Consider the following 25,223-nt stretch of genomic DNA (forward strand, 5'->3'; position numbering starts at 1 on the left):
TACATAGGAGAAATGAAACTATGTCCATACAAAGACTAGTATACAAATGTTCATATCAGTTTTATTTGTAATAGCAAAAAACTAGGAACAATATAGATTTTTACCAACACATGAATGGATAAACAAATTTCATCTATGCAATGAAATAACACCTAGCAATTAAAAGGGATATAAGTACATGTAACATCACAAATGAATCACAAAATAATTATGATGAAAGAAGGAAAAAAAATAACCACCAACAATGCCTATGGTATAATTCCATTTATATAAAATTGCAGAAAATGCAAACTAATCTATAACAACACAAAACAGATCAGTGATTGCCTATGGATGGGGGAAGGGTTTGGGGAGGGAGGTTGGATAACAAAGAGGCATAAGGAAACTTATTCTTTACATTTCAATTTTTCCTGATACATACATTTTTTGAATGTTCATGTTTTTTTTTTTTTTCCTGTAGTGTCCCCCGCCCTCGCCCTTTTTTTTTATTTATTGAATTTAGTGGGATGACACTGGTTAACCAAGTTTTACAGGTTTCAAGTGTACAATTCTACAACACATCATCTGTACACTTGTGTTCACCACCCCAAATCAAGTTCATCACTATTGTCCTCCCCATACCCTCCTCCACCTCCCTCCCCACCTCCCTCCGCCACCCAAAGAAATCACCACACTGTTGTCCTGGTCCATGAATATTTTTCTTTTTTCTTATTTTTTCAATCCCTCCACCGACCCCACCCTGACAGCTTTCAGCCTGCTTTCTATCTATGGCTCTGTTTCAATAAACTTCATTGTATTGAAACGTGAATTTCATATAATTTTTTACATGTCATGAAACATTACTCTTCATTTATCAACCATTTAAAAATGTAAAAACTGCCCAATCCTCATGGATCAGTGGTTGAGCACTGATCTATGAACCAGATCATGGTTCAATTCCAGCTCAGGGAACATGCCTGGGCTGTGGTCTTGATCTCCAGTTGTGGACATGCAGAAGGCAGCCAATCATTGACTCTCTCTCATCATTGATGTTTCTATTTCTCCTTGTCCATCTCTGAAATCAATTAAAATATTTTTAAAAGAATGATATGAAGAATGGCTTCAATAGAATTATCCAGTAGACTTAACAGAGCCAGGACAGGGGTTAAAATCAGTGAACTCAATGATAGGTTGATAGAAATTATCCCAACTAAAACACAAAGAGAAATAAAGATTACAAGGGGGCAATTATGTAGGGGTGCAAGAAATATGTAGTATTTTTCTAGCTAACATGGTCTATTTTCTGGTCAAAAATAATTTTATTTACATTCCATACCATGCACCAATATGTTCACCCCATTCCAATACCTCCAAGTGCCTCACCCCAAATTGTGGCACCATGGTCAAATCCAGGACCTCAAGTCTTCTGTATCAGGTTCAAATGTGGCTGAGGCTCTTGGAGTGCAGCTTCTTAGTTTCTTGACCTAAAGACCTGTGAGCTAAATAACAAGTTATATGAACAACTCCCCCAATACACACACACACACACACACACACGCACACACACACGCACACACACACACAACTATAATGGTGACATAGGCACAGAATTAACTACAATACATACTCCAATTGAAAAGGGGGAGAAAGAAGAGGCACATGTCTATTCCATAACAATTCATGAAATCCCACAGAACAAATGTTTCCAGGTCTTCCTGCTTCAGGGGCAGATTTTTTTTTTTTTTAATTAGGTCACAGTTCACTTGGAAATGGCTCCCTGGTCCATTATAATATATTGTTCTTGGGTCTTCTTATATCTCCTTTTCCCATTAGAAATGGACCGTGTTTATAGCTGAGTAACTTTCTCAGCTTCATTTCTATTCATAGAAGTTAGAGAAGAGAGTCCAGGTGTCACTTTTCATTCTGGATTGTTTCAGTCCCTTTAAGTCCAGCTTGGAGGCAGTTTCACTAGAAAGTCTTTAAAAACTTTAAATGTTTTCTATGAATCTGGTTTGTATTTACTCTGTGCCTCAATTGCCACATTAAAAATGCTTTTTAAGACAGGCTCTTCTCTACTTTGAGCAACATGTCAGGCTACTAGGGATGTTGTCATGAAGTTTACAGACGCCATTTAGCTTAGCTTAGAGGGCCTCCCAAATACCAACTTAAATGTTTCATACATTTTTAAAAAGGGTCTTACATCCACACTCATGACTTGATCCCTACTCTGAGGCCATTTTCACTTGAAAGTATTTTGGAGATGTGAAAGTTATTTTCTAACCCAGCAAGTAGAGGGTTTTTCTTTTTTCCTTCTTCTTCTGAATTCTACTTGTAAATGGAATAGTCATTCTCTTAGTTCATATCTCTTTTTGTACCTTATTACGTGAGCTCATAGAAATGAATACCTCCAAGATTCTGTTGGAAATATACTTAGCCAAATCCACAAGTTCATTTAATACATTCTCTATTTTCCTACAGAGCATGGTGACTGTTTTGCTTTTTCCTTACTAAATAATACGGGACGCCATCTTTTCCAGACTTTCTTAACAGGTTTCCTCATTGTTTTTCCAGTTTCCACCTGCTGTCCAAAGGCAATGCCACATGCCTTGTGTTTTGGTAGAATACCTCCCCTCCACCCCCGGCATCATATACTTTTAAGTATTATTAGCATTTGCTGTGCAACAAAATACCCTAAAATTTAGCAGTTTAAGACAATAAGTATTTCATTTATCTCACAGTTCTACATGTTGGCTGGGATAACTGGTATGACTCTTCTTATATGGGCTGGATTGGTTAGGGTTGGAGACCAAGGAAGGCCATACTCCCATGTCTGGTAGTTGACCTAAAGGGCCTCTGCGAGGCTGGCTCATCTCTGTTCCATCTGGTTTCTCCTCCCCCAGTACAGTAATCTGAGCTTTTTCATATGAAGGTCTTAGAATTCCAGAGTACCAAGAGAGTTAAGCCTCAAGGCAAGCTTTTTGCACACTTCTTCAACCATTTCTTGAATCTCTTCACTAATGTACAGTGGCCAAAACAGGTCACATGGCCAAGTTAAGAGTCAAGGAGTAGAAAGAGAGCTCTACTTCTTAGTAAGAGAAAAAACAGAGTAACATTGCAAAGGAGGACGCAGAAAAAGACAGGAGAGACCTGTGGCATTCTTGCCCTGTTCCACAGTGAAAAAGGATAAAAACACAATGTCATGGAAACCACTATGAATGACAGGATTAAATTTATGTGTTCATGTAAAATTATATCTTCAGATTTAATTTCATAAAATCACAATGATCATAAAACTGTGAATTCATGTGAGAGAAAAATTCAATAGAAGACATATTTCATAGACACAATTATGTTAAATTAAAAAAAAAAAAAGAACTTCAATTATTCCTCCTTCGGTGCAAGTGTTCTGCCAGAAACAACCTATGGAACTGAGAGTAGGTTTACACATCAAATGTTATTTTGTTGTCATACTTTTCATTTTGTCACTTTTAATTGCTTAATAGAACAGTAAACATGACTGACATTACATAATTTTACACACTCCATATGTAACGAATTTGGTAATAATTTGCCTTATAATATATATATATTTTTTTACAATAGGAAGGCTTTTTTCCTAATGTATCAAACTGACATCATTTTTCCTAGTATGAATTCTATTATACAGGGTGTCCCCAAAATGTATACACACTCATTTCTGTAGATACATTTAAATTCTGAAAATGAACTGTATGTTAATAAACACTGATTATATCTCAAAGTGTGTATACATTTTTTTGGATACCCTATATTTTATGAAGCTGTGCAAATATGAAAACTCCCCTTCCTTCAATACATCCTAAGAGGATATCGTCTAATTTTTTTTCACCTCAGGTGAGAGAGCCTGAAAAATACTTTTTATTATGCCATATATTCATATAGGATCTGTCTTGGATGAATTTTATAATATACCCTTATTCCTGACTTCTGTGATAAGGCTTTCTCATTTTTAAGAGACAGGGTTACTTTCATGTATGAATATTGCGATGCATACTGAGCACTGATTTCTGAGTAAATCCTTTTCCACAGTCACTGCATTTATAGGGTTTCTCTCCAGTATGAATTGTCTGGTGTTTGTTGAAATTTGACCTGTCAGTGAAGGCTTTCCCACATTCTGCACATATATATGGTTTTTCTCCTGTGTGAATTCGTTGATGTACTTTGAGATGTGGTTTCTTGGAGAAGGATTTATCACAGTCTGGGCATTTATAAGGCTTCTCTGTAGTATGAATTCTCTGATGTGTAATTAATTCTGACTTCTGGAAAAAAGCCCTCCCACAATGAGCACAAACAAAGGGTTTCTCCCCAGTATGAATTGTCTGGTGCTTATTGAAATTTGATCTATCTGTAAAGGCTTTACCACATTCAGCACATATATAAGACTTCTCTCCAGAATGAGATTTTTGGTGAGTATTGAGATTTGACCTGTTGGTAAAGGCCTTCCCACACTCAGTGCATATATAGGGTTTCTCTCCTGTATGGATTCGTGTATGCATCTGGAGTTGTGACTTAGAAGGGAAAGATTTCTCACAGTCACTGCATTCATAAGGCTTCTCTCCAGTGTGAATTCTTTGATGTGCAATCAAGTGTGCCTTTTGGATGAAGGCTTGCCCACATGCAGTACATATATAGGATCTCTCTCCTGTATGAATTCTCTGATGCATCCTGAGTGTCGATTTTTGAGTAAAGGCTTTCCCACAGTCGTTGCATTTGTGGTGTCTCTCTCCAGTATGAATTTTCTGGTGTACACTGAGAGCTGAGTTCAGGGAGAAGCCTTTCCCACATTCACTGCATTCATAGAGTTTCTCTCCAGTATGGGTTGTCTGGTGCCTAAGTAGAGATGACACCTGGAAAAATGATTTTCCACATTCACTGCATGTATAGGGTTTTTCTCTAGTATGAGTTTTCTCATGCATAATTAATTCTGATTTCTGGATGAAAGCTTTCCCACATTCAGTACATACATACAGTTTTTCATCTCTATGAACTCTCAAATATATACCGAGTAATGGCTTTTGTGTAAAAACATTTACACATTTGCTATGTTCATGAGGTTTTTCCATAGAATGAATTCTCTGAGATGTAAAGACGTGTGACTTCTGAGTGAATATCTTCCTAAATCCAGTACACTTATTTGCTTTTTCCCCAACAGGAAACTTCAGATTGTGACTGAGTGCTTGTTTGAGGTTGAGGACTTTTCCACACTGATTACATTCACAAAATTTCACTCCTGTATGCATATTTTCATGGTTAGTAAAAGAACTCTGGGTGAAATTCTGACTGTGTCTAATAATTTTATCAAAGTTCTTTGTTGCTTTGTTTTTAGAATGAATATATAAATCTAAATTAGGCTTAAAACCCTTTTCAAATGAGTCACATTTATGGGGTCTTTTCTGTGAAGTAATAATATGATTTGGGCTTGGATGAACAAATTTTCTGCTGTCTTTATGTTCATAATGCCACTCCGAATTCACTATTTTCTTATTTACGAACGTAGCATGACTCACAGATTTGTTTTGGTTTTCCTGATATCTTTTTATCTGTTCAGCATCTTGCCACAGTTCTAAAATGGGATACAATGAATCATTTCTTATATCTTCACCCTCCATTTCACTATGAAAGGACGCTTTCCCAGAAATTCTTTTTTGTGATGTCTTAATCCCAAACTTCCCATCTAAAAAGAGAGAGAAAAAGTGAAATCGACACAAATAGAAAGCAGAATATTAAAAGATACTTATAAGCCAATCCAAACTGAACACAGGGAAACCAGCAAATCCAATGATGACAATGAAAATACTTACAGGAAATACATATATAGTACTTATTATGTGTCAAGCTCTTGCACGACACTTATGATATTCCAGGCATTGTTAAGATATAAATATGAACTCATTTAATTCTTTCCAAAGTTCTATTTTCTATTATTATTTATCTATTGTAGATAAGGAAAGTAAAGGTCAGAATAGTTTTATACAGATAATTTGTTCTAAAACATGGTTATAGGTCAATTTGGGTAGGAGGTTTCAATATCAAGTGGGGTGAACTGAAGATTAAAAAGATAAGGATTTTGCCCTAGCTGGTTTGGCTCAGAGGATAGAGCATCAGCCTGTGGACTGAAGGGTCCCAGGTTCCAGTCCGGCCAAGGGCACATGCCCGGGTTACAGGCTTGGTTCCCAGTGGGCAGGAGGCAGCCAATCAATGCTTCTCTCTCAACATTGATGTTCCTATCTCTCTCTCCCTCTTCCTTCTTCTCTAAAGTCAATAAAATATATTTTTTTAAAAAGACAAACATTTTCAGGAAAAATATTGATGGAGAGCCTAGGCTGGGAGGAGGTGATTCAGAGTCTAAGTCTTCATTAGCTTTATATTCTAAATCCTCACTGATCTTGTTGCTTCTTGCTATTAGCAACAATACCAAATTCATGTGATAAAAAACAAACAATTTCACTTGCTAAGGGAGTATATCCTAAAAGTTCTCATCACAAGGACAAGAATATTTTTTATTTTTTATACTTATATGATATAGGTGTTAACTAAATTTATTGTGGTAATCATTTCACAATGTATCTAAGTCAAGTCATTATGACTCTAGGAGAATTATTGCGACGATAGCCATCTTGACCTATATAAACAATAAGTGGATGTCTATATTCCAACTCTCCATCACGTGTAATTGTTTCCTATTAAACACAACTCCCATCAAGAGCCAGATATACATTCTTTTCAGAGACACATGGAACATTCCCAAAGATAGACCATTTGCTGAAATCATACAGAGTGTATTCTCAGGATACAACAGAATGAAATTAGACAAAATAAAGGAAACAAACAAATTTCTTGAAAAAATACAACTTATTATGTATGGCAAAAAATGAAACAGAAAATTGAAAGAGCCCTATGTATATTAAAGAAATTGAATTAGTTATTAAAGCTTTCCCATCTAGCAAATGGTAGGCACAAACAGTTTTGCTGGTGAATTCCCTGAAACAGCATAAAAAGAAGTAACAATCTTACACAAACTATTTCAAAAAATAGAAAAGAGAACTCATTCACAACTCATATTATGTGGCCAAGAGTAATCCTAGTACCAAAATCTGACAAAGACATTGCAAAATAAATAAATAAATAAATAAATAAATAAATAAATAAATATAAAAATAAAATTACAAACTGGTAATACTCATGCAAATATCTTTAAACAAAATATAAAAATACAATCCAACAATATATAATAAGGGTAATATATATAATAATCACTAACATTTGTCTCAGAAATACAAGGTTAATTTAACATTCAAAATCCATCAATAAATTTACCATATTAACAAAATAAAAACAATAACTCATATGATCACTAAAACATTTGAAAAAATTCAACACTTGACTATTATTTTTGTTAAAAACATCTTTAACCAGATAGGATTAGAAAGGAACCCATGTAACCCAATAAAAGGTAGCTTAAAAAAAAAACTACAGCTAACATCATACTTAATGATATGAATATTTTGTTCCTAATATCAGGAACAAGGCAAGCATGCCCATACTCACACTTCTATTCAATATCAAACTGAAGGTCTTAGTGAAATAAGGAAAGGAAAATAAATAAAAATACTGGACAGAAAGAAGTAAAACTGTCCCTAAAGTGATTATTTACTTACAAGGAACCTAGAAGACAAAGGATCCAATAAAATGAGAAAGCTATGTAAATAAACACTTCACACAAAAATGTACAAATGGTCAACAGCACATGAAAAGATATTTAACATCATTACTTACCAGAGAAATGCAACTTAAAATCATAATGAGATACCATTACATATCTACTATAATAGTAAAAATTAAAGAGACTGATGACAGAAAGTATTGTCAAGGATGTGGGGCAAAAAGAATTCTCAGGTATTGTTGTTGAAAATGTAAAATGGCATAGCCATTTTGGAAGACAGTTTGGCAATTTCTTATAAAGATAAGCATATACTTATTTTATGACCTGGCAACTCCACTCCTAGGTATTTACCCAAGAGAAATAGAAACATATGTTCATACAAAGACATACTAAAATGATCACTGTAGCTCATAATAACCAAATAATAACTACCTGTCATTAATAGGGATTTAAACAAATTACCATATATTTACTAGCATACCATGGAGTAGTATTCAGTATCTTAAAGGAACAAACTAGTGATATACTCAATAACATGGTTAAAACACAAAATCATTATGCTGAATGAAAAGAGTAGACAATGTAATTCCCACTGATATAAAACATTAATAAAGACAAATATAATCTATACTGACAAAAAGCATGTCAATAGTTGCCTGGGGCTGAAGTGGTGGTAAGCATTGACTACAAGTGGCATGAAGGAGCATTTCTGTGTGATGGAATGTTATATACCATGATAGGGATAGTGGTTATATTAGTGTGTTCCTTTGCAAAACTCATCAAGCTGTATACTCGAAATGGATACACTTTAGTGTATGTAAATTACACCTTAATAAGTGGAATCAAATGAACAAAATGAACTAATAAGTAAAATAGAGACATACTCATAGATAAAAAGCAGACTGATAGTTGTTGGGGGAGGGTTGGGGGTTGAAGGGGTAGGGGATGGAGGTACTGAGCAAAAATAAAAAGGGGAAAAACTCATGGATATGGACAACAGAGTGGTGATTGCTGGGGGTGAGGTGGGGGAGGAGTAGAAGAGCATATAGGGATGATAAATGGTGATGGAAGGAGACCTGACTTGGGGTGTGAACAAACAACACAGTGTACAGATGATGTGTTGTGGAATTGTGCACCTGAAACCTGTATAATTTTGTTAACCAGTGTCACCCCAATGAATTCAATGAAATGAAAAAAGGTAGATTTTAAAAGAAAAAATGATATGTGACTGATCAGTCAGCATATGGGAGAGAGGCATGGAGATAGGTAGGTGAAGATGAGTGAGGAATCTGCAGGTGATCAATACAAAGAGAGGAGGTGAGGCTGGTTGCAGGTGACAGTTTATTGGTATCTTAGAGAAGACAAAAATGAAAGAAGAAATTAAAAGGGTACTAGGAAAAATAGGAGTGAGGCAAGCAACTGATTTTCAATGAAGGCAAATCCATTAAAACCTGAATGTATATGATAAGATTCTAAGACCCCGGGGTTGGGGTTAAATAACGAAGCATAAAAATGTGATGGAAGAAAAGAATCCAAGAAAGCAAAATCCATAGTGAAGAAGGTTGGCATACGATTCCAAGTATGGGAATTGCAGCAATTCTCCTGGAGTAAAATCCCAAAGAAAACAGTTGATGACAGAAAAAAAAGACAAAGCAATTTGTACCTGTGAGGCCAATATTACTTATTTTCAAGCAATTTCTTAAGTTTAAACCTTCAAAAAGGCAGCCTCTCTGAAGAAAAAAAAAAAGTATTTCCATGTCTCCCTTTTGCCTGGGTCACACTCACTGACCTGAACAACTTTGATGTGGGGTTTCTCCCTCCAATATCCAAGGCTCCTCTCCTTGCTCCAACTTGAAGATGACCTCTGGTTTGGGAACTTCATACCCTGTTAATAGGACACAATAGAGAACTGGGTCCAGCTAATTGTTTTCCATTTGTTCATTAGAAAAGAAACCATATTTGATTGGGGAGACACTAATAATCAGAGGTGAAAGGGACTGAAGAATCTCAGACCAATCAGGGATGATATCAGCATGCACTTAAGATATCCCAGAGCACTCAGCAGATGGGAATGGAAATGGTTCTGTCTTCGTTTCCTAGGGCTGCTTTAACAAAATACCAATAACTGGCTGACTTAAACCCACAGAATTTTACTGTCTCATACTTCTTTAGGCTAGAATTCTGAAATCAAGTTGTTATCAGGGTCATGTTCTCTCTGGATGATATGAGGGAGAATCCTTCCTTCCATTTTTCTAGCTTTTGGTGTTTGCTGGCAATCTTTGGCATTCCTTGTGTTATAAATGCATCATTCTAGTGTGTTTTCTCATCATCTTCCCTCTATGAGTGTCTATTTCTGGGCCCTTTTTTTTTTATATATAAGGATACCAGCCATATTAGATTGGGCTCCACCCCCACGACCTTATTTTAACCTGATTATCTGTATAAAGACCTTATTCCCAAATATTCATATTCTGAGGTATTAGGGGTTAAGATTTCCACATATCTTTTTTGTGGGGGGACACATTTCAACCTATCAGAGCTTGCCCTCTGAACCCCCCAAATTAATATCCTTCCCATGTTGAAAATATACTCATTCCATCCCAATGTCACCTAAAATTGTAATCATCCCAGCATCAACTCTTAAGTCTAAAATCATAAACTCAGAGTCTCAGATACCATCATCTAAATCACCCAAGTCAGTTATGGGTGAGACTTGACTATGAGTCCAAAATCCAACTGACAACAAGGCTATCCATGCTCCTTTCGAAGGTGTTAGAGAAGAAACTGTCTCATCCCTCTCTCCTGGTTTCTGGTGGTCTTGGCATTTCTTGGTGCATCACTCCAATCACATGGCCATTTTTCTTCTGTGTCTTCACATTGTCTTTCCTATGTGTGTGTCTGTCTCCGTGGTTAAATTTCTCTTTTTTATAAAGACACCAGTCACAGTGGATTAGGACCCACCCTAAAAAAGTCATTTTAGCTTGATTACTTTTGTAAGGACCCTCTTTCCAAATAAGGCCACATTCTGAGGTACTGAGGGTTAGGACTTCAACGTATTTTATTTGGGGAATATAATTTTACCCACAATAGTCTCCTCACTGATTCATGAGATAGTTGTGCTTACCCACTGAGAGCAGGTGGCTGTAGTTTTCCAGCATCACCTCCTGGTACAGGCGTCTCTGAGTAGAGTTCAATTGCTGCCACTCCTCTCTGCTGAATTCCACAGTCACATCCTCAAGTGACACAGAGACCTGTAACAACACAACTGTTTCTGCTGATACCGTTTGCTCTAATATTTTATGGTTTGTCGGTGAACCTCATTGGGTTTACTCCATTAGACAAAAGCTGTAGCCATAAATCTCTATGAGATGAGCCATTCTCTATCTTGGATTCCTGCTGAAAGGAATGAGGGACAACACTCTTAAGCTTTCAAGAGGCTCTCTTGTATGATTGAGAAGATCTATGTTACCCCTTCATTTCTTCAAAGAGTTTTGTGTGGCTCAATGCTCTGAGCCTTCACTGCCCAGACAATTGCCATTGCTTTCTGGATTCATCATCACATTGGACACAGCAATACATCTATCCTCACAGACTGGGCACAAATGAAAACACCGCTTTTCTGATGCAGAAGCTACCACTGTATACCAAATTTGTGACTCCTTCCACGAGATGACCCGTTGTGATGAGAAAGTGCACACAGCATGAAGTGTGGCCCACCTGCCCCTGGCCAACTGACTGCATCACACCTCAAGCCCCTCTCCAATTTGTACCATCGTTTATATGTTTTCAGGTTAAAATGGTGCTGTTTCAGTCTGCTAGGCCCACTCCAGCCACACAATTGTGGATCTTGGAATTAACCTGTATCAAGTTTTCAGCTTTCTGGACTAGTTGCAGCCTGAAAATGGAACACCTTTTACTGAAAAAGCCATGTAACAACAGGCTGATAGCTAAGGTATTTGATGGACTTCCACACTCTCCCCCATCCACTGGCATCTGGTATTGTTGAGCACTGGAATGGCCACCTCAAAAAGAAACTCAAAAGGATTTCATACTCTGCCTCTCTCACCTCCTCCTGCTCCATACATGCTCTTTAGTAAGGCAGTTAGTTTAATCCATGAATATGGTTGTCCCCAGAAAGGAATCATCTCCTTTCAGCTGCTCCCTGAGTAATGATCAGAGTAAATGGTGTTAGGAATTGTATGGGCATATTTTGACAATTTGGGATCCTGTCTCGTTGCTAACCCTCTGGGTGGCAAAGCATCCAGAAGGAAGGATGCCTAAGAGATTTCAATTTAATTCTGGTTGCCACCTGGATTCCCTGGTTATAGTAAGATTGTCCTATATCAGTGTTTCCCAAACTTTTGACATATGTGTACTCCTTCTATAATTTTCATAATGCTGAGTACTCCTCGTACTCATGAGAACATAGAATTAGGCGCAGCTAAGCACGGTGCAGTGCATATCCCCACCAAACTCCGGTGCAGCGCGTACCCCCACCAAACTCTTCCCGTACCCCTGGGGGTACACATACCACACTTTGGGAAACACTGTCCTAGATCATAAAGGTAATTGCTTCTTGGTTTAGTACACTGCTTACCGTGTTCCCCTTTAATGACCCACATGGGCCAAAGGGTAGAACATAACAGATCTCTGTAAACTTATTAAAATGGCCTTGTTCCTCTTGCATCTGACTCATTGAAATGAAAGGTCCAGAAACTAGTAGGAAATGATTGGGGTGGGGATGAATTTAATACTTACTAGAATGAACCATAATGATTTTGTGTCAGCAGAGGTGAGCAATAACACCGAAATTAAAGAAGAAGCACCTTAAACCCCAGGAGGTACAGGAAAGGGGGGGGGGTCATTAATAATCTGTCTTCCTGAACTAACCATGGAGCCTTCATCACAAAGGAAAATGCCTTAGTACATCTTCCTCAAACTGCTGCAAGGGCATAAAATGTACCTGACTGTTAGGTCTGCCAATATCTGCATCCACAAGGTTATCACCATTCCCGCAAGTTTGCTGAGACGTCTATCAGAAACAGCTGGGAGGGCCCCAGTGCCCGCATTGCACACACTACACAACTGTCAACACCTTCAAATGTCTGCTCTCCTTGAACCACTTCCCCTAGCAGCTGCTCGGTCATTCTGTGGGGCAGAAGAATATCATGCAGCTAGTGGCTTGGACATATAGGACAGGTTGGAATGAAGGCCTTCCTTCAGGCAGCCTCTCCAATAACAAGAACTAGACTCAAGTTTTCCAACAGAACTGAGGACCTTTGACAATGTTCAACATAACCTGAGCCCAGTTAAAAATTCCCCCACTCGCCGAAACTGGTTTGGCTCAGTGGATAGAGCGTCAGCCTGTGGACTGAAGGGTCCCAGGTTCGATTCCGGTCAAGGGCATATATCTTGGTTGCGGGCACATCCCCAGTGGAAGGTGTGCAGGAGGCGGCTGATCAATGTTTCTCTCTCATTGATGTTTCTGACTCTCTATCCCTCTCCCTTCCTCTCTGTAAAAAGTCAATAAAATATATTTTTTTAAAAAATTCCCCCACTCTTTTATGCTCTTAGAACCAACTTACCACAGGTATCACCTTTCCCCTTATGACTCGAGTACCATTTGCTGTCCACTCTCATAACCCCCATAAGACTCCTGGGGTTTACCTGTGACAAGGCCAAACCAGACCTTTCTCCTTTTATTGAACTTGCTGAAAGGTTAGACACAGACCCTGCAACTCCCCACTCTCTCATGAATGATTAACTGAGATTAGAAGTGAAACTAGCCAGCTAGATACAGAGATAAGCATTTCTTTTTCAGCGGATGGAGACTTCTCCTGAATGCAGAAACAATCCCACTAATAAATCTCCCCACGAGAACTTGTCTAATCCTCAGTATGAAAGTAAAAGGCAAAACCACCCTGCTGAGACACTCCGACTGTCACATCAGGGGTGCTCTCCTTATTGCCATAGCCTGAATAAAATCAATTTCCTTTTTGGTTCGGTTTTGTCTTTAATAGTTAGAGACTATCAGCTGGATGAGAGGCCACAGTGGAGGCACTCTCAAACTATGTCTCCTGACTGCTGGAGGTCCCACCAATTGTAAATAGTGCTTTCTTCTGAGGGGCATCCTGGGATTGTACTTCTTATGCAGAAGCCACACATTCACTTGCCTTCCTCCCCCAAATGCGGTGATTTTTCACCTTAAGGGTGGTCATCGCTGAACTGCAAGTTTTGAGGTAGTGATTGGTGGTTCAGGTAACCCATTAGTGACTCTGGTGGTCTCTCTAAAAGGAGGCTACCTACTTGGTCGCTAGTAGGAGCTTCCTAGAAGAGTAAATGGCTTGCTATAACCCTGAGGGCAGTTATTCCTATGATAGGAATCATCCAATTAGAAAAGATGGTAGGACATTTGTCCCTGATTGTATCTGAAGTGATCAGCATAATATTTGGCTCTGGAAGGTATTCGGGGTCAGGCTCAGCTTACTGTCCAAACCGAGGATGAAATTGCACCCTTGGGCCAAGGCAGAATCTGTGCAATCGCTAATACATCCTGCTGTACCTGGACTCGTGTCTCACACCAAGTACAAAGGTCAATACAGAAACTTAGGCAGAAAGGCACCTGGCTCTGTAAGGTAAACATTGATGGCTTTAAAGGATTTGTTCAGCTCATTGAGTCCGGAACCCCGGATGCCACGTTTGAGCAAAATACTGCAGATTGCCCTCATTCTGCCACTCAGGAGTCCTGTTGATTAAGTGTTATATAAGATAAATTGAACAGTCTGGGCTCTCATCTCTGCCAGCCAGATTAATCAGATTCGCTGACAGAATAGCTTACTCATGGGAAATTTTGCAGAAGGCGAGACAGTGCAGAAATGAAGGGTGTGTATTATTGGGAGACAATTCTCCACAGATCTCTTGTGTTGTAAGTAATGCTACAGTAAGCATTTCTACATGTCCTGGTACATCAGCCAAGGATTTCTGGTCATATTTTCTTGGGAGAATTGTTTCCTCTCATGATCTACATATGCTTTGATGAAGAAGGCTAAGATATTTTCTGAAGAGATTATGCCAATTTATATTCCCACCAGCAGCATACAAGCTGCTGGTATATGCTGATATGAGCCTACAAGCTGCTGATATGGATCCTCATCCTCGCTACCACTTGTCATCATCAGTCTTCTTAATTTTAGCCATTCTGGTAGGAGGGTGGAATTATTAAAATTGTGGTTTAAATTTGGCACTTCCCTGATGACTAATGAGTGGGCACCCTCTCAAGTGTTTGTTAGCCATTTGGATATCTTTTTTGTTATATGTCTATTCAAATAAGGCACGTGACTACTGTGTAGTCTGCTTTTTCTTACTGTTTTGTTGTTCTTGATATAGTCTGGCTAGAAGTACTCCATCCTCTATCTCTTCTACTCTGCGGCTTGTAATTTCCTTCTCAATGGAAGTGATTATTATAAAAATCAAGATAGTAACTATCTTTGGGGGTAGAGAGACTCTGAAATTATATGGCCACTTTCTAGACTGACATAGTGAAGAATCAGTGAGCTGGAAAATGTTTTGTATACTTTTCTGTATGTATGTTATATTTCACAATAAAAATATTTTTAAATATATAGGCTTAATCTATAACCCATTAACTCTACCCCTATGTATATAGTTAAGAGAGGGGTATACACATGTACATGAAAAGAAACAAACAAAATTTTTGTTCATGGTATCATTGTTTATAATTCATGTTATGTTTAACCAAATACTTAACAAAAATTGATAAAAATTTTAGTAGGCCACCTTTTGAGAAATAAAAAGGAGAAACTAAGAATGTGTTCTCAGCTGCTTTCATTTGCATAAAGAAACCCTAATCATGCAGTAAACCAACCTGGTTATGTGTATTAGACATAGGTGAGCAGATAAGAGAAAGATGAATGAGAATTTAGACTAGTATATATTTTTTTTATATCCTCACCCAAGGATGTTTTTATTGAACTGAGAGAGAAAGAGGAACATCAAAGTGAGAAAGAATAATCAACTGGTTGCCTCCCACACTCACCCCAACCTAGATCCAACTCACAAGTTGGGTATATGCCTCGACTGGGAAATGAACCCACAACCTTTGAATGTATATGACGATGCTCCAAATAATTGAACCATCCAGCCAAGTTTAGGCGAGGTAGATTTTTATATTTTTAAATTTTATATATTTTCATTTTTGATCTATGTGTCTAGATTGTCATTGAAAATGAAATGAAAAACCATTACTAATATTTTTAGAGTGATAAGATGCTGTATCCATGAAACAAAAATAGCATACCATTAAAAGGGAATATTCTGAAAATAAAGAGCTATTTAAAATAAAAATATGGCCAAAACCGGTTTGGCTCAGTGGATAGAGAGTCGGCCTGCAGACTGAAAGGTCCCAGGTTCGATTCCGGTCAAGGGCATGTACCTTGGTTGCGGGCACATCCCCAGTAGGGGGTGCACAAAAGGCAGCTGATCGATGATTCTCTCTCATTGATGTTTCTAACTCTCTATCCCTCTCTCTTCCTCTCTGTAAAAAAAATCAATAATATATATATATATTTTTAAAAATCCTCATCCGAGGATATTAAAATAAAAATATGTAACAGCATTAATGAGAGACACAAAAGAAGATTTAGAAGATAGTGTTCCAAAAAACTCTTAGAAAGGAGATAAAAAGAGGAAGAATGAAAAGCAAAACAAAGACTAAAAAAAGTAGGAGGTTCAACAGTTGAATAAGAGTTTTTGAAAAGTAGAGAAAATGTATGTGTGAGTAGAAAAGGACTAGACTGGAAATAGGCTTTTAAAATTCTGAAAAAAAAAAAAAAAAAGATTTCCAACCTAGAAATCCAGCTGAAAAGATAAATTTAGTATCAGAGTCAAATAAACATATTTCCATCCTGGCTGGCATGGCTCAGTTAGTTGAGTGTTGTCCCATGCACCAAAAGGTTGCTGTTTCAATTCTCCGTCAGGGCACCTACCCAGTTTGCAGGTTCAGTCCCCAGTCTTTCTTTCTTTCTTTCTTTCCCTTTCTCTCTCTCTTTCTCTCCTTATAAAATCAATAAAAACATTTTAATTAAATAATTAATTAGTTAGTTATAATTAATTAATTAGTTATAAATAATTAATTAATTAGTTATTTCCCAAGGCACTTATTTTTTATTTCTATAAATTCATTTCTCAATTACATATTAAATAAATATAATTTTACATGACATTTTCAGACATACAAAGTTTCAAAAAATCCACCTGTCATGCATCCATTTTCAAGGATAGACTGGAGGATGTGCTCCCACAAAATGAGGGGGTAAACTAAGAAAGAGGAAGACACAGGCTCCAATAAACAGGAAAAAATACATAGGACCCCCAGGATAGGGGATGTGCAACAAGACAGAAGTGAGGGGGATAACACAGGGAAGACACCAAGACATTAGCTGTGTGTGAAGCTGAGAGAGAAACCAGACCAGCAGCCTTCAGCAAGTCAACAAGTTCCAGGAAAGATTTCTTCACAGAGAAGAAACTGATGCCCAGAGTTGAGACCATTCCCACCTACTACTAGCTGTGTGAAATGGAACCAGATAGTTTTTCTCTATGCCCGTTTCCCTCTCTATAAAATGGGAGTAACAACAGCATCTCTTGAGGTTGTTATGAAGATGAGTAAGTACATGTAGTATGTGTATAACAATGCTGGGCACATAGTAAACATTATATGAGTGCTTACAACGATTATTATCTATATGTTTGAATATACAGAGAGGAGATTTAAACAACTAGAAAGAATTTGGAGTTGAATTATTGATTTGTATATTGTAAAGCAAAGTGATGACTAAATCAGAAAACTGTTAATTCCAAGAAAAAGAAAAAGTTGTATAGAAATAGGCACCTTGCCGAAACCGGTTTGGCTCAGTGGTAGAGCGTTGGTCTGTGGACTGAAGGGTCCCAGGTTCGATTCCGGTCAAGAGCATGTACGTTGGTTGCGGGCACATCCCCAGTAGGGGGTGTGCAAGAGGCAGCTGGTCGATGTTTCACTCTCATTGACGTTTCTAGCTCTCTATCTCTCTCCCTTCCTCTCTGTAAGAAATCAATAAAATATATTTTAAAAAAATAAGAAGAAAGAAAAGAAATAGGCATGTCTTTGCCTTCCTTACCTCACAGGAGTTGTCTCTTCCTCCTGCAGCCTGGGACAAAGTCCATTGGGGAGAGCGCTGGTTGGCTGGCATGTTCCTGCTGAGCCTCAGCCCTCTGGCTCTCTTGCTGACAACTCCACTCTTCCCAGGAGCCTAGGGCCAGGCAGGGTCTGTGGGCTCAACCAGAGCTTCTGGGATCAGCAGGAAGACCTTACAGCCTTCACTATGGGATCTGGTCCAGGGACTCCACAGAACCTCCAAGAAACCTGGAAAGACAGTGTCCGCATGGTCAGTCAATCAGCATTTATGCCACAAACATGACTTGGGGGCACCAATGTACAGCACTGAGTATATCCATGTAAAATGAAGAAAAATTAAGACAACAAAAGTAAGAGATGAGATGAAGAGAAAACAAGGAAGTTAAATAAGAAGTAAAATAAAAGGCATGAACAAGTTAATTTTTAAACACATAGAGATGATGTATTAAAGAAAGAGAAAATACGCTTTCTTTTCTTATGCCCATGATATGCTTACAAAATCGCATCTAATAACTTGTCTACAAAGAAAATCTGGTGGATGTTTTAATGCTGGGAATTGACAGGCTACATTCTCTGATCATAGTATAAGGTGTTCAACGCCATTAGTCATTAGGGAAATGCAAATCAAATCCAAAATTTTCCATTCATTTGGAGACCATTTCATATCCATTAAGATAGCAAAAGTAACAACAACAAACAATAAAAGTAATAACAACAAACAATAAGGTGTGAATACACTGGAGCGCTCATACATTGCTGGAACAATTGTAAAACAATGCAGGCATTCTGAAAAACAGGTTGGCAAAATGTTACCCACAGAGCTACCATATGATCCAGCAGTTCTACTACTAGGTATTTATCTACCCAAGAAAAATGAAAACACATATAAACTCCAAAACTTATACACAAATATCCACAGCAGTATTATTCATAATAGTAAAAAAAAAAAATGGAAACAACCTAAATGTCCATCAACTGATGAATGGATAAATGTAGGGAAGGCTACAGGGTTAAACCTCAACTGACCTGCTGGGAAAGCCACAAGCAAGTCCCAGCTTAGAGGGCACAGCCCTCTTAGCATAATTAAGCTTGACCTTATGACCTCCCTAGATCCTTCCTGAGTAGCTGATGGGCTGTGGGAGGTGCAGAAAGTGCTGCCCAAAACCAGTGAAACTCACAAAAACAGTGTAACTATGGTGACCACCACCTTGTTTGCCTCTGATTATAAAGTAAAGGCTCAGCTTGACACCTGGATCTGTTCTGTGGCCTCAGCCAAGCACAGGAGGTCCACCTAGACCCAGCTTATTCTCTCTGTCTGTCTTTTCTTCATCCTTCACTGGACCCTCTCAGGCTTGCCAAATCCTTGGCTGTGCTAGCATGGCACAGATAAACAAATGTGGTATATCTATACAATAAAATAGTATCGGGTCTAGTAATAATTAATGTCGTTTTTAAACATTCGTTTAAAATCTTGCTTGGCGTTGACTTGTATTGACATAACCTTCAAACACGTGGTATCTACAGAACGTGTGAAGTGCAATTAACAAGTTTTGCTTGAAAAAGTTTGTGTTTGGTTTGGTTTTTGTTGCAAAACTAGGGCTAAGAAGATGGCGGATGAAGAGCATATTCAGCACTGCATGCTTTATGAGTTCCAATTAGGAAGAAAAGCAAGTGAGGCTGCAAAAAACATCTGTAGTGCTCTTGGTCAAGATGCAGTTAGCGCCAGAAAATGCCAGCGTTGGTTTGAGAAATTTCGCGAGGGAAATTTTTCGTTAGATGACAAGAGTGGTCGAGGCCGTGTGTCCAATTTTGATCAAGAAGCTCTTCAAGCTCTTTTGGTGCAAAATCCTCAAATTACCCAACAAGAGCTTGCGACAACTTTAAATTGTTCACAAAAAACAATTTCCAATCAATTGCGTGCACTTGGCAAAGTCCAAAAGTTTGGAAAATGGGTTCCTCATGAGTTGACCGACAACAACCGTAATCAAAGAGTCACAATTTGCAGTTCGCTCCTCTCTCGTCAAAACCGTTTGCCGTTTTTAGAGCAAATTGTTACCGGAGATGAAAAATGGGTGCTGTATGTTAACTTGAAAAGGCGGCTTCAATGGTTGGACAAAAATGAGGCTCTGCAGCCCACGCCAAAACCTGACTTGCATGCGAAAAAAGTGATGTTGTATGTTTGGTGGAATTTTAAAGGAATTCTTCATTATGAACTTTTACCATCTCTAACCAAACCATTACAAGTGCAGTGTATAGTGCCCAATTGGAAAGGTTAGCCCAAGCTTTAAGAGAAAAAGAACCCGCGCTGATTAATCGGAAGGGCGTAATTCTTCACCACGATAATGCATGACCGCATACTGCAAGAATCACTGCTGAAAAACTGCGCCAGTTGGAATGGGAAGTTCTCCTCAACCTGCATATTCTCCTGATATTGCCCCTTCCGATTACCATTTGTTTCGTTCTTTGCAAAACTTTCTTCTTGGAAAAAAATTTAATAATGAAGAATGCCTCAAAAATGCATTGACCGAATTTTTTGCATCAAAATCACAAGAATTTTACAACAGAGGGATTAAAATGCTTCCTGAGCGTTGGGCACAAGTAGTAGAAAATAACGGCAACTATATTGTTGATTAAATTTTGTTGTATTGTTTAAATAATTCGATTTAAAAAAGTATTAGAAAACGACATTAATTATTAATATTTTCCAATAAAAAGTACTGATATATGCTATAACATGAAATAACCTTGAAATCATTATCTTACATGAAAGATGTCAGTCACAGAAGAACACATATTGTATGATTCCATTTATGTGAGATGTCTAAAATGGGCAAATAGATAGAGACAGAAATTGATTGGAGATTTCCTAGGGTGAGACTGTGGGGTGGCATAAGTGATGAATATCTGCTATTGTGTACAAAGTTGAAAATGTTCTAAAAATAGATTGTGGTGATTGATGACTGCACAATTCTGTGAGTGTACTTAATGCCATTGAATCATTTACTTTAATGGGTGAATTTCTATGGTACTGGAATGTATCTAAATAAATCTGTTTTATGTCTGTTTGTAAAAGAAAAACACAATCTAGGACCATAGTAGGAAATCAATACAGAAGCTATACAATTTTTACCAACTGTCATGTAACACACTAACATTATATATGAAGTAAAATTTATATCTTTAAATGGCTTTATTTTTAATTAAAAATAAATGTAACAAAAAAGAGCTATTTGTTCAACCTAAAACATTAGAAGTAGAAAAAACAAAATTAAGTAAACCACCCAAAACGGTAGTACTCAATAAAAATAAAATCTTAAATAAATGTACAATAGGGAGTTTCAAAGAAACAAAGATTTGGATCTTTGAGATGACCAATGTCATTGATAACCCCCTAGCAAACCAAATAAAGGGGAACAAGTTAAATATTATATATATACATGAATATAAAAATATACATATGTATATATAATGACAAAGGAAAAATATTTCCCAGGTGGGGCAATGGTTCAAAGTACTTATTGTGATATATTATTATAACTGTATAGCGACATACTATATTTTTTAATTTTTATTATTTTATATTTAAAAAATATATTTTATTGATTTCAGAGAGGAAGGGAGAGGGAGACAGATAGAAATATCAATGATGAAATAGAATCATTTTTCGGCTGCCTCCTTTACGGCCCCCATCGAGGATTGGGCCCACAACCCGGGCATGACCCTCCAGGTTCTCAGGAGGAACTCAACCACTGAGCCATGCTGGCCAGGCAACATACTTTAATATTGATGTGAAATAGGGGCTTCGCTAGCAAAATGTAAATTAACAAAGTTAATAGAGGAAGAAACATAAAAGAGAAAAATGAATGTAGAAGAGACTAGAACAAAATGGCATAGCACAACAAATATAAAGACTAAAAGGTAGGAAGGAAAGGGGGCCAGCCCACAGACCTCAGGGCCTGGGGAACAGTACAGTGGTGAATTCCCTGTTTCATTTCCCTCCCATATATCACAAACAACGCATTGGAGAAGCCTACAACTAAAAACTGTCAACAGGCACAGATAAAAAAGCTCTAAGAAAAGTCTACTCTCATTAATCAAAATATCAAGAAAAGTGTGGCCTACCTGAACATACCCATCCTACTCCAGCCAAACACTAATAGCATACACATTCTCTTCAAGTACCCATGTCTCATTCTCCAAGACATACCATATCCAGAGTCATAAAACAAATCTCAACAAGTTGAAATCAAAGCATAAGTTCTTTGATTATAATAGCACTGAACTATAAACTAACAACAAAAAGATAAAAGGAAAGTCAACAAATACTTGAGAATTAAAAAATCCATTTCTATATAATCATGGATCAAAGAGGAAGTCTCAAAGGAAATTAAAAAGTAACAAATATAAATTGAAATACAACATGTTGAAAATTTGTGGGATGTAGATAAAGCAGTGTTGAAAGGGAAATTTATAAATTTAAATATTCATATTTTCCGAATTAAAGTCTTAAAGCAATAATCTAAGCTCCCACCTCAAAAATTAGAAAAAGAGCAAAGTAAACCCAAAACAAGAGAAGGGAGTAAATAAAAAACATAAGAGTAGAAATCAATGAAATTGAAAACAGAAAAGCAATAGAGAATATCAATGAAAACAAAAGCTGGTTTTTTGAAAATGATAAAATTGGTAGTCCTCTAGCAAGACTGACAAAGGTAAAAAGAAGACAAATTACCAACATCAGAAATGAAATATGAGATATAATTACAGATACTGCAGCTATTAAAAGGAAAGGGAATATCCCAAGAGCATAAAACAAATCTCGACAAGTTGAAATCAAAGCATAAGTTCTTTGATTATAATAGCACTGAACTATAAACCAATAACAAAAAGATAAAAAGAAAGTCACCAAATACTTGAGAATTAAAAAATCCATTTCTACATAATCATGGATCAAAGAGGAAGTCTCAAGGGAAATTAAAAAGTAACAAATGTAAATTGAAATACAATTTATATTGAAAAACAACTTTAAGCACATTAGTTCAATAACTAGGATGAAATGATCCAATTCCTCACAAAACACAAACTCCTACACCTCACCCAATATTAAAATTACTCTGAAAATATAATATATGAAAAGATAATCTGAATAGTCATATAACTACTATAAAAATTGAAGACATAATAAAAAGCTTCCAAAAGAAAATTTCCAGGCCCAGATGATTTCATTGGAGAATTCCACCAAACATTTAAAGAAAAATTAGCATAATTCTACACAATCTCTTCCAGAAAATAGAAGCGAACATTTTTCAAGTCATTCTATGATGCCAGTATTACCCTAATATTAAAACAAAGACAACACAAAAAAAGGGAAATTTTAAATCAATATTTCTCATAAACTTGATGCAAAAATTCTGAAAGTTGCCCTAGCTGGTTTGGCTCAGTGGATAGAGCATTGGCCTGCGGACTGAAGGGTTCCGGGTTCGATTCCAGTCAAGGGGACATGTCTGGTTGTGGACTCCATCCCCAGTGGGAGGCACGCAGAAGGCAGCCAATCAATGGTTCCCTCATCATTGATGTTTCTATCCCTCTCTCCCTATCCCTTCCTCTCTGAAATCAATAAAAAATATATATATATATTTTTAATCCCGCAAAAAAGCATTAGCCAGTCAATTCCTGCAATACATAAAAGGAATTATACGACTACAACTGAGTAAGGTTTACTCCAGGAATATAAGGTTAGTTCAATGCTCAAAAATCATCAGTGCATTCCCTCATATTAACAGGCTAAAGATTAAAAAAAATCACAAGATTATATAAATTCATACACCGTATGATAAAATTCAACACTTATTTGTGATAAAAGTAGATAGACACATAGATCAATGGAACAAAATAGAGAACCTAAAAATAGCCCCACACAACCACAGCCAATTTATTTTTTATAAAGGTGCAAAACATATCAATAGAGGAAGAATAGTGTTTTCAATAAATGGTGCTTGAGTAATTGGACATTCAAATAAAAGAATCCTCAATGTAAGCCTCTAACTTCATATGAAACAACTCAAATGGATCATGGACAGCAGGGAGGAGAAATGGACAAATCAGCATCACAGGAACAGAAGAAGCAGACAAAAAAGCGTACAAGTACTGTACAACGCAAGTGACAATTAAATAATTAAATATTGTTGCCAGCTGATATATGGAACATTTATCAACATTCCCCACGTACTAGGCCATGCATCCCCTCCTATTTCAAGGAATGCACTTCACGTAGACATTTTTCGGAGCACATTGTTCTCAGGTTAGAAACCTGCTCAATAAACTTTTGGAAACTGAAAACGCACTTCTAAAGAACTCCTGGGCATAAGAGAAAAAATCAACTCTTAGCAAACACTTAGAACATAATGCACCAAACCTTGTGGGTTTCAGTGAACTTTAAGACCTTAGCATTGGCATGAGCAAAGAGGAAATCCTGCAAAATAATGAGCCAATTATCCAACTACAGTTAGACAACCGAGGGCATCACTGACCACACAGAATTCCCCAACACTCACCCTCCCCAGGGCCGCATCACTGAGGCACAGGGCGCTGAGAGCCTGCTGACAACAACTCTTCAGCCTTGGCTGAGAACCGCAGCCGCTTCCGGTCACCCCCCTAGCATCGCCCCTGCTCTGGATTCAGGGCTTCTCAGGAAGGGGGCGTGCTTCTGCACATGCGCAGAACCGCATTTGAAGCCGCCGGCAGCCAAGAGTTAAGGAGATGGTATGCTGTTGGTGCTTTGGGGCACTGGCGCCCCTCGGTAGCACTGGGGAATACGGCCGCGCCTAGGTAGTGCCTCCTGTCGTGGGATACACCATGTTGAAGGAGTGTCCATTCCCTCCTGGGGATGTGGAGGCCTCTGAAGTCCCAGAGCCCGCGGTGGGAGGGTCTCCCAGGTGGCGGGAAGCACTCTTTCCAAAGGAGGGGGTGTTTGGGCTATAGACGTGTGTGATCATGTTCAGAGAAACCCAGGGGCCTCTGGAAAGACGCACAGGTGCCAGTGCTATCATCTCCTGACAGCACAGGATGGGGGAGGGGGAGGGAGAAGTCAGACTGGTTTCAGGCGTACCACGAGGGGAGAAGGGAAAGAAATCAGGGATGTGCAGCCCCCCCCCCCCCCCCCCCCATATAGCAGTGGAGGAAAAAGGGGAGAAGTCAGTGTTACCTTCCCCTCTGCTGTGCTTGTGGAGGTTGGCTGTGAGGATTGAATGTTCCCATAATCTACATTATCTTCCACTCTACCTACCCAAAATAAAATAGATATATGTATGAATAATAAAGTTTTTCAGCCGCCCTTTTTATTGTTGACTGTATTAC

General features: G+C 37.9%; 1 protein-coding gene across 1 annotated transcript; it reads right to left on the minus strand.

Annotated features, from left to right (window-relative positions):
* Positions 1–2,294: 2,294 nt before the first annotated feature.
* On the minus strand, positions 2,295–24,533 carry LOC118731754 (zinc finger protein 81). The gene is made up of 5 exons (XM_036460551.2): positions 24,422–24,533; positions 17,854–18,098; positions 10,806–10,932; positions 9,471–9,566; positions 2,295–5,692 (listed from the first exon to the last, which is right to left on the minus strand). Exons 2-5 carry the CDS (start codon positions 17,923–17,925, stop codon positions 3,987–3,989), a joined length of 2,001 nt encoding a protein of 666 aa, XP_036316444.1. The 5' UTR covers positions 17,926–18,098; positions 24,422–24,533; the 3' UTR covers positions 2,295–3,986.
* Between the last annotated feature and the right edge of the window lie 690 nt (positions 24,534–25,223).

This window comes from Pipistrellus kuhlii, unplaced genomic scaffold (genome assembly GCF_014108245.1).
Source record: "Pipistrellus kuhlii isolate mPipKuh1 unplaced genomic scaffold, mPipKuh1.p scaffold_m20_p_32, whole genome shotgun sequence".
NCBI classification, from domain to species: domain Eukaryota; kingdom Metazoa; phylum Chordata; class Mammalia; order Chiroptera; family Vespertilionidae; genus Pipistrellus; species Pipistrellus kuhlii.

Excerpts from the sequence above, each read along its gene's own strand:
- LOC118731754 (XM_036460551.2), bottom strand. The coding sequence starts at position 17,925 with ATGCCAGCCAACCAGCGCTCTCCCCAATGGACTTTGTCCCAGGCTGCA. Across the intron at positions 9,567-10,805 it reads CAGCCACCTGCTCTCAGTGG|GGTATGAAGTTCCCAAACCA; the intron begins GTAAGCACAACT and ends TCCTATTAACAG. Across the intron at positions 5,693-9,470 it reads CCCACATCAAAGTTGTTCAG|ATGGGAAGTTTGGGATTAAG; the intron begins GTCAGTGAGTGT and ends CTCTCTTTTTAG.